Source organism: Thunnus maccoyii, chromosome 13, assembly GCF_910596095.1.
Source record: "Thunnus maccoyii chromosome 13, fThuMac1.1, whole genome shotgun sequence".
Lineage (NCBI taxonomy): Eukaryota > Metazoa > Chordata > Actinopteri > Scombriformes > Scombridae > Thunnus > Thunnus maccoyii.
This window is the reverse complement of record NC_056545.1, coordinates 18,073,937-18,087,419: the sequence shown is the minus strand read 5'-3', so window position 1 is coordinate 18,087,419 and position 13,483 is coordinate 18,073,937. Positions and strand designations below refer to the sequence as shown.

Here is a 13,483-nt window from a genome sequence, read left to right as displayed (position 1 = left end):
CCTTCTCCTACAATCCAACTGTCTTTGAACGTATTAGACTTGTCTAGGATACATGCAAGACAAGACACAGCATATAAAATATGGAGCAAATCGCCAGATGTCATTCTTAAAGCAATGAATCCCCTCAGTGCAGAGGTTTTGTTGTGGAAATTCCAGTTTTGACTGTTTTGAAGCCAATTTGAAAGATAAGCATCTTTATTAATTGGCACAGTGAAGCTTTTAAAACAGACGCTTAAATCAGATAAGTGCTATCAGTTTACCATATCTACTCACAGTATAGAAAGTAACAGAGGGTGTAATAAAATGCCACCTGGTCTAAGCAGCTTTCTTTCTAAATTTTATACTTGCTGCTGGGAGTTTTTCCCTTGGACTTTTCTTTTTTTAATCTCTGTGCGTCCCCATAGGCCCTTTCACACACACACAGAATAGCAAATCCTTTGTTCCCATTGTGAAGTGAGCTCAGCAGTAAACGGTGTTTCATCTCCAGAGAAGCTTCCTGTTTTCTGCTGGTTCTCTCTGGAGGAAAAATGAAGGTCTGCAGAGCTGTACAGCTGATTAGATTACCCTGCCATGTGGTTGACTTATTGATAGTAGATTAACTCAATTGGTTCAGGAAACCTTGAGAACTGAACTAAGGCAGTTCTGATCATAATAATTAGGGATTCATGCACGACATTGAACTTTTGGTGAACGTTTTTCTATACAAAATGGGTCCTGTTCTTGCGTGCTGAGATGGATCGATTTACGCAAGGGTGCATTTTAAGTTAATCCATATCCTGAATGGCTGAGTGTCATCTGTTCAAATAACGGTAATGTTTGTTTTCATCAATGGATTATAGAAGAATGAGTTGTCAGTCATCTTATGTAGGGGGAAGGTAATCTGATGTGTGGGATGAATAGCTGACTGCATAGTATGAATTTTTTTATTTTGTTACCCTGCCTCCTTTTGTGGGCCAATTAGGATACAAAATGCTATTATTTCTAGTCTTTCTAACAAATATATCCTGAGTTTCTGTTTAAATGTAATATTTTAACAGCTACATAAAATGATTTATGTGTGACTGGACCTTGAAGTCGTGAATTATAGATCCGTCTGCATCTCACATATTTCTCCATGTAGTCATTTTCCCCAGGCACCTGTGCTGAAGACTTGTGATGACTCAGGTGCCTGTTGGTCAAACTGATTACAATCTGTGGAATGATTCACTATAATGCTATACTTCAAGCGCCAGGAGGAGATGAATAAATCTTAAATTTGTGCTATAACTTTCTATAATGCTCTTTATAAAATTAGGCTATATCTTAAACAAATTAACTTGCTTGTGAAGACCCTGTAAGGGGAATTCCTGTATTTATTCAATATTTTTGACATTAATATGAATGGGAACTCAGTTTTATTAGAATTGTAATACAGTTGTATGGGTTACTTCCTATTAATAGATTTGCTTTATTTTAAAGTTAAACCTCACAGGGAGGTAAACCCATCAAAACTCAGTTTAAAATGCAAACTTCATTATATGGAATGACATACACATTTCTTTGTGAATTACATTTGCAAACGATATGTGTTCATGCTTTGCTTATATAGGCCCCACATTTAATGATCCCTTCATTAAATTTAATGATCCCTTCATTAAATGTGGGAGTTTGCCACAACTTTTCTACATACGGGATATTAATTAAGGATATATCTAAAGGAGAGTTTTCAATTATTATAATTATTTTTACAGATACAGCATCTAATGGATTTTTAAGTAGTCTTTTCCTTTCCGGCTTTTTTCCTGAAAGAAACAGCCAAGTCCCACCTCACCGCACGTTCTTTACTGTAATGTGAGAAAAAATAGCGAGTTGCACAGAAATACGGCTGATTGGCTCAGCGAGCCTGCATGCTGTTGACCGTGAGGTGAGCGGATCTCTCACGCGCTCAAAACAACACCGGCGCGCGCCCCTGGTAAACTTCACTGGGTCTGTTACGCTCGTGACAGTCACTGATATGTATTAACAGTTTATCGGTCAGAAGCACAATTATACCAGCACATGGAGGGGCTGTTGCTGCGGTTTGCTGGAACAGTGGAGAAGAATAACGATGTGCTGAGATGTGAGTACAACAGCTTTATTTTACATGTAGCCCAGGAAAGAATATGAAGGTTATGACCATTACGAACCAGAGGTTGTTTTGGTTTAAGTAGCCTATAATTGTGGCGAAGGTCAAGGTTTACAGTCATTCAATACGTTTCATATTCACGCACAAGAGAGATGGAGTTTACAATGATATAACCGAATTTCAATGACGTGCTAATTAATGAGTAAGCACAAATACACTTCAGTTGACAAAAATATTTAGGCAACACTAACTATTTGGTTGGAAGCTGGCTGTATTAAACTCATATGTACAATATGATTTTCTCATGAGAATAAGGACAACTGTGCATTGATGTCAGGCCACTTTATTAGATTAATCCATTAAAAACTGTGAGTATCAGCAGTCTGGTGCACAAAATCCAAAGTTTTATGCATGTGTGATTCGTTTTTATTTGTTTCTGGGACAGAAAGTCAGTAACCTACAGTATTGTGTTTGTAAGGAAACAATATGAATCTGAGGAAATAGGAACACTCAATAGAGAAAAGCAATCAGTGAAAACCAATGCAGGCAATCAAACAAGAAGGATTTTGCTCTACCTCATAAATATTTGTTATGGACTGGACAAAGCCCTCCTGTTCCTACATACTGTGCAATGACGGCAGCTCTCCATACCCATTGTGAAGATGGAAGGAAGAGGAAGACGTCACTGTAAATCCAGAATACTCACGGTCATAGCTTCATGCTCCGGCTTTCCTGTCTTTCATACCTTAGATGAGTGCACTACTTCTTCGATGCCTCCTTTTGTCTGATGACAGATACAAGCACTGTTGGTTGTTGTGTGCTGCCTTTTTTTTTTTTGGATTATTTATTTTTTGTTTATTTTGTAATTTGCCCCTTATTTGTAGAGAGGCCAGTGATGGTGGAAGGAGACGGTCATGTGGTGTAGGAGAAAACAGAGGCACGGACATCGGAATGCCACAAGCTGTCTCACTGCTGACTTTCCTGCTGGTGTGCATGGGATACAGTAAGTGTCACTAAACTTATCACCTTCATAACATAGCCTAACTCTGGGTTTGAAAAGGTTGGCAGGACCATTGATTTTAATACAACTGATGAAGCAAACACATGTTCATTTGTCGTGTAGCATTCCATCCTGTATTCTAGGGTGTGCTCTCATTTAAACGGGAGAGGGAAGCTGAGCTGAAGGAAAAGACGGAGGAGTGGGGGGAGGGGGGGTAATGGAGGGTCAGCCTCTTCCTCTCCCCACACCCTCCTTGAGGATGTGAGGTTGGCACAACAGAATTACACACTATACAGCACAATAGCTATTAAAATAATATGCTGCTGTGCTGACACATTTTAAATTTTTCACTGATACTGCACTAAAATATTCAGAGGTTTTGTTAAGCAGGTAATTACTAATGGTTTAACTTATTGTGTGTATGAAATATGTAGCTTACTACTACTGATACACAGTCATTGTTTTTGTGGATCCACAGTGTCTGTCTTGAGAACTGAGTTGTTCATTTAATTGCACTGGGAGCAAATTCCACTGTTTGTGGCTGCATGGTCATTAAAACTGAACTTGATTTCACTTTTTTGTATCATGAATCATGATGCATAATTATGTGGTCAAAAGTTACATAGCAAGTAAGTCACATTTCTCTCAGAGTTATTTCTAAAATATGTGAGAGTATCAGTTGAGAATGACAATTCCCATTTGACTTTCTCCTCCCACACAGTCCAAAGTGATAAACGTCAACTAAATGACTTAACATACTATTTTCCACACCTACACAGTTGTTAGGATAGAATCAATTCTGGAAAGCTTCCCCTCTTTTAGTGTAAAAGCCATATTTCCAATACATGTAATAGTGAAGGCGAACACACTGAAAATATAAATACATAAATTCTTTGTCTGTCTCATGGAATCACTGCAGTAAATAGAACCAGAAACCCTCAGTGAGCTCGGTAAAAGATAGCTTGCCAAGTCACACAAGAAGAAAATTGAAAAAATCACATACAAAAAGCAGATATTTCAAAAGAAAAAAAAAGGAATGAACAATCAAGGAAAAAATCTGTGAGATAACATTTCATCCATGTTCAGAACTTGTTGTGCAAGGTGCATGACTTCTCACTTTATGTGCATCCTCTTCTGCAGCTTTGGCAGGGCTCAATATCTGGCCCTCCTTCCACGTTGCCCTTAGCAACGCCAGTGTGTTTGTGGACTTCAGTACAAAATCCAACAGCGGTGCCATCCTTAACACAAGCCTCTCTCTGATCAACACGGAAACCAACACCACCCTCCTCACCAGGACTCTCACTAACAGCCAATCTGCGGGTCGGGTGGAGTTCAACTGTTCATGCTTCCTGTATGCAGGAACTTTCCGGTTCCTGCTGAGGCAGACCAGCATCACTGCTGTTCCTCATAGAAATGGGTCACAGGGCGGTAACATGGAGAGTACTACCTGGTGGTGGAGTTCAGAACTGCAGGTGCAGTGGCCCACCTTTCACATCGCTGTAGAGAGGGCTGGAAACCACTCAGGATCTTTTCAGGCAAGACAAACAAGATCTCACACTTCACAAACTAAGTGTGAACAGAATGATTCCCTAACATCTCCTCTTCTGTCTCTGTCCAGGTCGGGATATCCACCAATGAGTACTTTCAAGCTTGTTCCAGCGGCTTCGAATCTGCTGTCTTCCTTGAAGTCAACTACATGGAGTACAACCAGATTGGGCGAAACAGCATCGACAAGGTCCGAGCCCGCACACGACATCAAATTAAACCCCTCCGTTCCCAGAGCATCGAGCTGTCATGCGCCTTCCCCTTCACAGAAAGAGACTTCATACAAGTGGCTTTACGGTCTCCTCATACAGCACAGGAAGTGAAGAGCTCTGGGCCTCTCTACCTGTCCCGTATCTTCTCCTATAAGCTGCTGGTGGAAAATGCCAACGCGTACAGGAGTGGTTGTGAAGGGACTATGACTGTGAAGCTTGTAACCCCACCTTGTGCACACATCAATGGGAAAGTATTGCTGTATAAGGATGTGAGTGCTGGAAGAGGGGTTGCTGTTTCCACTGGGACAGGAGCAGGAGGAACAGCGCTGATGGGGTTAGGAGCAGAGGAGCCATCATCTTCTCCATTGGCCTTTAACTGGCTGACTCAGGGGGAGAATGAGACAGAATTCAATTGTTCTGTGTTTGACCCAGGGAGGAATAAGTACTGCTTCCGTTTTGTTTTCAACTTCAGTCGCTCCCCTAGTCCAGCACAGACCTGTTTGGTAGTTCACAGGAGTGCAGGTGAGATTTAATATGTAGACACGTTCCCATTTTGAGGGAAGGAGGGCTGCTTCACTTAATTCATCCAAATATTGTCACATTGATGAAATCAAATGGTGTCATTACCACATAGGCAATGTTCAATATTCAAAACAGTTAAGTTTAGTAAGTGTTTTTACCTTCAGTAATTTGTTTGGCTGCAGTTATTATTGGCTTTTGATTACTGATTTTATGGTTTTTGAAATTGTATTTCTTACCTTATTAGATATTTAACTAATAGAATCAACAAATTAGTATGTTAAACCAATACATTTTAGTCACATTAGTGACAGTATTTAACTGTTATTATCCTAGTATGTTACTGACTGTGATTTGTTGTCATTCATAAATAACAATATGCTGTTGAGAATGAGCATTGCACCATAAAAAAGAATTGGTAACTTCATAAGGTTCACAGGAATATGTCCAAATGATAGGCAGCTTGATGGTGGCATTATAAAATCAAACTTTAAGAAGAGAAAATAAACAACACATCGCAAATCCCTATTTAAGGTGGTGAAAGACTGAAGGAGTCATCCTTTTTTTGTAGATAGTGAGGTGGAGGGTGACCTAGTATGTCTTTACTACATGACTTTATCTGTGTGGTCAGTTATAGACCTGCTATGCTGAAAATGTTATATATAGTATGTTATGAAAATGCACCATGAAACAAAACCATGAAACCAGTGCCAACACAGCATATCACCATAATATAGAAAATAGGCAACCTGCAGCTAAGTTAACTCTCATGTTGTACATTCCAGTGTCGCAAATTGTACAATACACAGTGTCACATCATTGTGAAGTATCAACCTCAACACATAACCAATCATTCTGTATAGAGATACACAATTGCGTCATTCATAAGAAAATATAATGTTCAACACCATTAGAAATAGATGTACTGCAATTAAGCCCACTCACCAAATTAAATGGAAATCCATTAAAAAAGTTGTTTCATGGTCATCACGACACATTTAACATAGTTATAATTATTCACACATGGGAGTAAATCAGCCACGACTGTTGCTTTCTCATTATAGAAAGATTCTTGCAGCTCTGTCCTTGCTTTGTCTATTTTGGGGATAAAGCATTAACTGGTTCATGTCATACAACGTGATGGTAGTGTATTTTTCAGCTGCATCTAGAAGAGTCTGATTTGTTATACTTCCAATGGCTTTTTATTTTCTTAAAATACTCCAAACATTGCATAAAATTCATAGTGTAAATCTTACTGTTTCCTGATAATATGGATGAGGACAGCATAGAGGGCTTGTTAGCATGTGAACATGTGGATGAATTAAGAAAATGGCAACACAGAATTAATATTTGCAAGCTTACTCATTCATTTGCTATTCAACATGCTTTTTGGTAATCTGTTACTCTGCAGACTCATGGGGCCCCTGGCAGCCATGGAGTGTGTGCAGTGTGAGCTGTGGAGAGGGGGTGAGGGAACGAGTGCGGGAGTGTTTGCTGCCCTCAGGTGTGGGAGGGATGCAGTGCACTGGCATGGTGAAGGAACAGTCCCTCTGCTCACTGGAGAACTGTATCGGTCAGTCTCTTCTTCTTTTTCACTCTCTCTATCCCTGGATTTTTTTTTCTTTTGCAGAATGTCACTTTTTCTTATTTCCTAACGTTTTCTAGACTAGAAATAAAAAAAAAATCTCCAAGATGCACTGTGCAGCACAACATATATAAACATTATTGTCTCCCTTTCTTCCCCAGTGTTGCCTGCTCCTTCTCCATCCCTCCCTCCTGTACTTGTTGGAGTTGCACCGCTAGGTGGTAACATGGTTGTGGTGGTTGGTATCTCACTTTGTCTGGCTGTGATTCTGGCCACTGTTGTGGTAACTGTGTGGAGAAAGCTTTGCCAGACCCCTCAGTGCAGCTCTGTCCGCAGAGGCTCCATGCATTCGCCTGGTGGACGCAAACTCTCCGATGAGGCCTCCATTTGTGGGCACAGCCTCCAGAGACCTAGCCTGTCTGACAGCCATAGCCCACCAGGGGGCATGAGTGTAGGTGTGGCCCAGACTGATAGGCCTCCTCTGGGCAATCAGCCTCTCTCACAGACCCTGGTGATACCTCTCTCACAGGACCCAGAAAGGCTGTCTCCCACAGGTCAGAAGATGTTGCCACCCATATTTGGGTATGTATGTAATATTCTTTTACTTTAATCAAACATAGACCATTATTGTCAAACTTATTCTATCAGTTTCCAGTCATGGAAAATGAAATGTGTCTCCCCAGGTACCGGTTAGCTCAGCAGCAGTTGAAAGAAATGAAGAAGAAGGGGTTAAAGGAGGCCACACAGCTGTATCATGTCTCTTCAAGCCCAGTTCATGACACCTTGGTAGAGACATCCGCTTCACCCACCAACTCCCCCATTCCCACACCAACTGGATTTGCTCATTCAACGCTCCCCTTGGGCCTCCAGGATGACGCCAATCATAGCCATTTACGCGTTGCAGCTCCCTTTTCTGAGCTGCCACCGCAGACTTCTAGGATCACGCCGGACAGATTGAGTCCAAGAGTGGAGCTGGTCTTAGGTCCTCCCATTCCTGGTCATGCAAGTGGGGGCAGCTCAAAATGGCGTGACCGCACCGCTGACTGGGTGGAGATGGTAGAGAGGAGCGGATTAGCTCATAACTCATATAATAAGAATCCAAATTTCCGCCGGACATCCAGTTTTAACGACACTAAACCCCATATTTCATCCTCTGCACACTCCAGACACTTCAGAGAAAGGAGCATGACTCAGGTTATCTATCCAGCTATAATTATGCATTTCCTATATAATATATATAATGTCATATATATGTGTAGGTCTGTTTAAGCCTTTTTTCAAGATTAACAAAGATCATACCTTGTCCTTTTCAGGTGGGGTCTCGGACCCTTCCTGAAGGAAGCTGTTGGACCAAAGGAGGGTGGGAGAGGCAGCCGTACTGCTCTTACCCCATTCCAGAGCATGGGGCCTCAGAGTGGGCCAAATCCAGACCTCAGAGAATCGACCAGAGGAAGCCCTGGATAGAGACAGCTGTTCCCTCTCACAACACTGAACTCAAACACATAGGAACCAACACAAACATCACCTCTGAAAAACACGCCAAAGCAGACCTCAATGGCACTGGAGAAAGGCAAAGGAGTGGTGAGACAGGAGGTAGAGGTGGACAGGGAATCTCAGGGATCGGGGGTCCAACCATGGTGCCTGCCAGTTCTCGTGGAATGAACCAGCTGAGTGTGGATTGGGCGGAGCGGGCTGAGCAGAACTGGAACCGCCGTGGCCCGTCGCCTATCCAGAGGAACATCCTGGCCCGGAAATTAAAGGAGGCTCAGTCTTTCTCTGGGGTCAGAGGTCGCCAGCGCAGCTCCACCTTCAGTATCTCGTCCTCAGAGCAGAGGAAAGGTCGCTGCCACTCTCTGCCAATGTCTGGAGACTACATCAGCAATGACAGCTCTCCCTACAGGCTGAGTGAGGCAGAGCAGAGGATGTTGGACCTAGATCTGCCCTCAGCATAGGAGAGGAGGATGAGATGACACGGGTTTGTAATACTACACTAGGGAGGAATTGCTTTTGCCATATACATACAGTATATTCCTAACATTAACCACTATCTGTGACATTAAACAATACCCCAACCTGAACATACATATCTGTGAAGATTGTATGTATGTTAGAGATTTAGAGAGTTTGCTTATCTATGGGAAGGAGAGCAAAAAAATACGATATTCAAGTTAATTCAATTTTAAAAAAAAAAGTTTTTCTCTTGCATTCTTTCATTCTAATTATTTTAATATTTCAATATAGGCATTATAATTGAACATATTTTTGTCTAGTTTGTCAGAATTTCACTTTTGGAACAGGTTTTGCTGTATACAGACTACTGTATATGCTATAAGTCATATTTAATATGGCCTTGTACCTACATCTGTATGCATTGTTAAATACAGTACCTATCAAGGACAGTATTCAAAACACTACAAAAACAGGTTAGTCTTACTATTGTACACTGCTGAATGTGCTGTTCTTACCGTGCTGTGAAGTTGCACTGTGCTGTAGTGAGAACCAGTCTCACTATGATGTAGTTTACTGTTAAGGGACAGTTTGAATGTGTCATTTAGACAAAAGTCCCTCCTTTGAGAACATGTGATCCAAGCGATGTCAAACATTTTTCATGTGTTTTGTGTTGTGTCTTGTTGCGATGTTTGAGAGCAGTCAAATATGAACTTCAGCGAGACATTGTGGCTGAGATGCAATTTGTTTTATTGTTTGAGTAATATCATACACTTTTTTGCTATGAAGTGCCTACTGGAAAACAAGAGTTACTGTACTATGTATTTTTATAACTTTTTCAAATAATGAAGCAAAGGGAGACATTAAAATATAAAGAATATAAACATGCCATCAGTCTTTGCAATTATTCTTTACATTCAATGTGGTGTTTTTAAATTTCCCCTGCACCACTGCCCGCGGTATCCAAGAAAACCAGAGGTCGCACCTTCATGGTGGTGTGTCGAAGGGAATACCAAAGACCCTTCCAGGTCCCCCACACCACACCATTGTCAAGTCGGCCCTCGTACTTCCCTCTACGGTAGAACTTTCCATTTAGGTTGGCTGCATGACACCTGTAGATAGAAAATTTACAGTTCACAATGTGAAATGTGTAACATTTTCCAAAATATAAATATTTGTTTTACCAACTGAAGTGACCCGAATCTAGCTTTTACATTTTCTCTGGTGCACAGGAAGTAATTTTTGTGTAATAAATCGGAAAAACTAGGTTGTTAGCTTGACCAGTATTCTGATTTTTTCCATGGTTCAACAGGCAAAAAAAAAAACAACCCAGAACACAAACTCAGACTTTATTAAGAAAAGACAGTCAAGTGGAAATGTTTGCGGAGTAATCAAACAAAAGGAAGATCACAGATAGAGCAATGGTAATATACATTTGGCTTGATTTGAAAGATCTCACCTGTTGAACCACCAACCTGCCTCATTCTCCTCGGCACAGTTGCCCTGAAGGTAGCGGTCATTGTCCTGTCAGTGATCATCAACATCATCAGTATAATAACATCAGTAATATCATAAAAGCACCATCTTAGAATGGTAAAAAAAAAAAAAAAGGACAGATGACTAACCTGATCCTTGGTGCTAAACTGCATGCCGCTGAGGCAGGCAGACCACTGCTCCACCATCCCTCCACCACCTGTCAGAGCATCTCCAGCTTTCCCACTGTACAGCTCATATTGGAGACGGTACTTATCCTGTAGTGGGCATTGGAGAAAGTTATTGTTTGTTTTGAGAGGATTACAGTTATTTCATAGACCAAGACAGTCCTGTAAAATTGCTGAATGAATCATACGGCTTCATCGGTGATCCTGAAGTTTTCATAAAATGCATAACTTCTCTGTCCATCCCAGTCCATTAGGTCTATTTTCACCAGGTTCTGACCTTTAGGACAAAGACATACAGACAATAAGAAATTAAACCAGGCAGAACATTTAGATAAAACAAGACTGTTCCAAAACACATAGTATGTAAAAATACTATAATTTCTGGTTTTATGTATTTGGGGATTTTGTTAATTGCTGACCTTCTGAGAGTAGAGAATACATATTCTCATTTCCCAGCCAAAACTCATCATTCCACAGTTTGAAGTCACCAAAGCCGTCTCTGTAGTCCACCCAGTCTCTAAAAAGAGAATTGGGCAGACCTTTTACCTCACATGAAACAGCTGTGTAACAGGTGTGTATCAACATCTACATTGTAATCTGATGCTGGACTTTGCAAGGACTTATACTTTCCCCAAGTAGTGTAGTGTACACGGGCTACTTTCTCAAACCTGTTGAAGTCAACTTTTCCATGCCGACGTCTCTGAAATACTGTCCATCCTCCTCCATCCCCCATGTCACAATATGCCAAAAATGGCTCCTGGTGTGATTTGGGTCTGATACGGTAGAAACCGCTGGGTGGCCTCAGTCTGTCAAACAGCTCAGAACAGTCTAGGAAGACAACATTGAAGCTTTAAAGATTGCTAATTGTCATCTTTACTGTTATACAGTGTACTTCACATTGCATATTAAAGACCTATAAACTCACTGAATCTGAAGATTAAATAATTTTCTGAATTCTTTCATGTACTGTAGGCTCTTTAGATTGCACATCCCAAACTTAAATTTTACACCCCGACACTGAGAGAGTGAGAGAAAATGAGAGCTTTTCTTACCTTTGTCATATACAATTAAATTGCCTGCTGGTGGGAGTGGGGTAATCAGTGTCCCACTGCTGTTGTTTTTTACATCAGCATCTGTGTCTGGAGCAAGATCCGTATTAGACCAGGTAGATTGTAGTGGACGGAAGTATTTGTGCGTCCGCAAGTGCTCAACTTGCCAAGCCCCGATCAAGAGTTTGTTTTCCAGTTTCCTTATGCTGCGCTTGAGAGCTGTAACCTCTGGCCCACATGAGTCCGTCGCCTTAAATGAGGAAAATAAAATTAATATTATACCAGCATCCAGCGAGCAAGGGTTGTCTCTGCAGGCATCTATGAAACAAATTTTTATTTATGATGACTTATTGGCCTTTCTAGGAATAACAGTTCTAAAACAGCACCACCTGTAATTTATGGCTTTTGCACAGGTATGTGCCTCTTTTCAATGTGAATATACAAAGAGAGAAACATATCCTCAAGTTCTTAGAGAGTAGGATTACCTACTGAGAACTGTGTAGACGAATCCATGGTTGGGAACACCAGAGTCAATAACATGAATGCTAGCATGCCTTTCAGGAAGAAGTCCCTTGTTGCAATATCAGTCTGAAATGATAAAACACACAAAATATGTATTTAGAAGAATATACAGGCAGTTGGACAAGAGAATGTACAATTCTTCATAGTTTAAAAACCTCTACCTTCATTTCACGATGCCTCCCCTTGTTTTCTCCAGGTTCAGTGTTCTGTTCCTCTAAAAATTTGTCAGCATTATTTATAGGTGGGGCTGGTTCTGCATGGTCCACATTAGAGGATCCAGAGTCGACCAACCTTGCCAAACGCTGAACACCAGCCAGTTTGTCAGTTTTTTCCTTTATCAAGAATTCTATCATTGTGAAAGAGTAGCTGATCCCAGAGCTGCCAATTTCTTCATGGACAGAAAGTATGAAGAGGACTCCATTGCTTACATACCAGAGGTGCTGTTGATAGGATTTTCTTTTTTTTTGTACATCATAATGTTTGGGTAAATAATCTTAGGTTCATTTTTCATTTCAAGTATTGATTTGTGTTACATTATAATTTGTTAGTAATGCCTTCATTAAAATTAGATAATTTTGATCCTTAAGGGGACAGCATTAAGTTAGACTACACTGAACACTATACAAAACTATATCAGTATTTTGCCTTTGAGTATTTAAAATAACAGCAAACTCAAGAAACATGAAACAAGAGATATCAACACCAAGAACAGCAGATTCATTTTAACAGATGCTTCTTTTAGAAGTCAATATGCAGTGTAGAAGGGCTCCCACCAGTGTTGGCTTTAGGTTATTGCACTGTTACTCATTCAAAAAGTGCACTAAAACAGTTGATATTATTTATTGGTGTACTGACTATTTTTTATTGTGCTATATTTTCCATATTTAAATTTTATATCAATTTTACATTGATGTATTTTAAAATTTCTACCCAACATATGACTGTTTTTAGCCACTTTGAAAACCTGTTTATTAGAAGAGCTACAAATAATAAACTTTACTTGTGAACATGTACCTACATACAGGTGTACAATAATATATAGTAGAAGTAACAACATGTACTAACAGGTTGGATTTATGCAAATAAACAAACTGTAAGAAGTTTATAATGTTATATAGGTTATAGTCATAGGTTGTTTGCAGTGTTTTGCCCTCCTGAGCTCAACTCTTTCAACTTTAATTCATCCTTTCCTTATAGGAAAAAGTCCAATGTTGGCAAAACCTGAAAAAATACAATTTATAAATGTACCAAATTGAGAAATAAAAATCAAACCTCAAACACACTGTGTTTGTCGCCCTCTTTGCAGAATAGATTTTATAAACCATATAGGAACATTTGG

General features: G+C 40.3%; 2 protein-coding genes across 2 annotated transcripts; one reads left to right on the top strand and one right to left on the bottom strand.

The window, feature by feature from the left end:
• Positions 1–1,428: 1,428 nt before the first annotated feature.
• Positions 1,429–9,814, top strand: LOC121909831 (thrombospondin type-1 domain-containing protein 1). The gene is made up of 8 exons (XM_042430579.1): positions 1,429–2,098; positions 2,989–3,107; positions 4,245–4,639; positions 4,723–5,383; positions 6,792–6,953; positions 7,127–7,547; positions 7,649–8,159; positions 8,279–9,814. Exons 2-8 carry the CDS (start codon positions 3,056–3,058, stop codon positions 8,915–8,917), a joined length of 2,841 nt encoding a protein of 946 aa, XP_042286513.1. The 5' UTR covers positions 1,429–2,098; positions 2,989–3,055; the 3' UTR covers positions 8,918–9,814.
• A 13-nt stretch (positions 9,815–9,827) lies between these two features.
• On the bottom strand, positions 9,828–13,153 carry fgl1b (fibrinogen like 1B). Its single transcript, XM_042430584.1, has 9 exons — positions 12,306–13,153; positions 12,112–12,210; positions 11,626–11,872; positions 11,242–11,401; positions 10,993–11,090; positions 10,762–10,850; positions 10,538–10,663; positions 10,372–10,436; positions 9,828–10,024 (listed from the first exon to the last, which is right to left on the bottom strand). Exons 1-9 carry the CDS (start codon positions 12,495–12,497, stop codon positions 9,844–9,846), a joined length of 1,257 nt encoding a protein of 418 aa, XP_042286518.1. The 5' UTR covers positions 12,498–13,153; the 3' UTR covers positions 9,828–9,843.
• Positions 13,154–13,483: the final 330 nt, after the last annotated feature.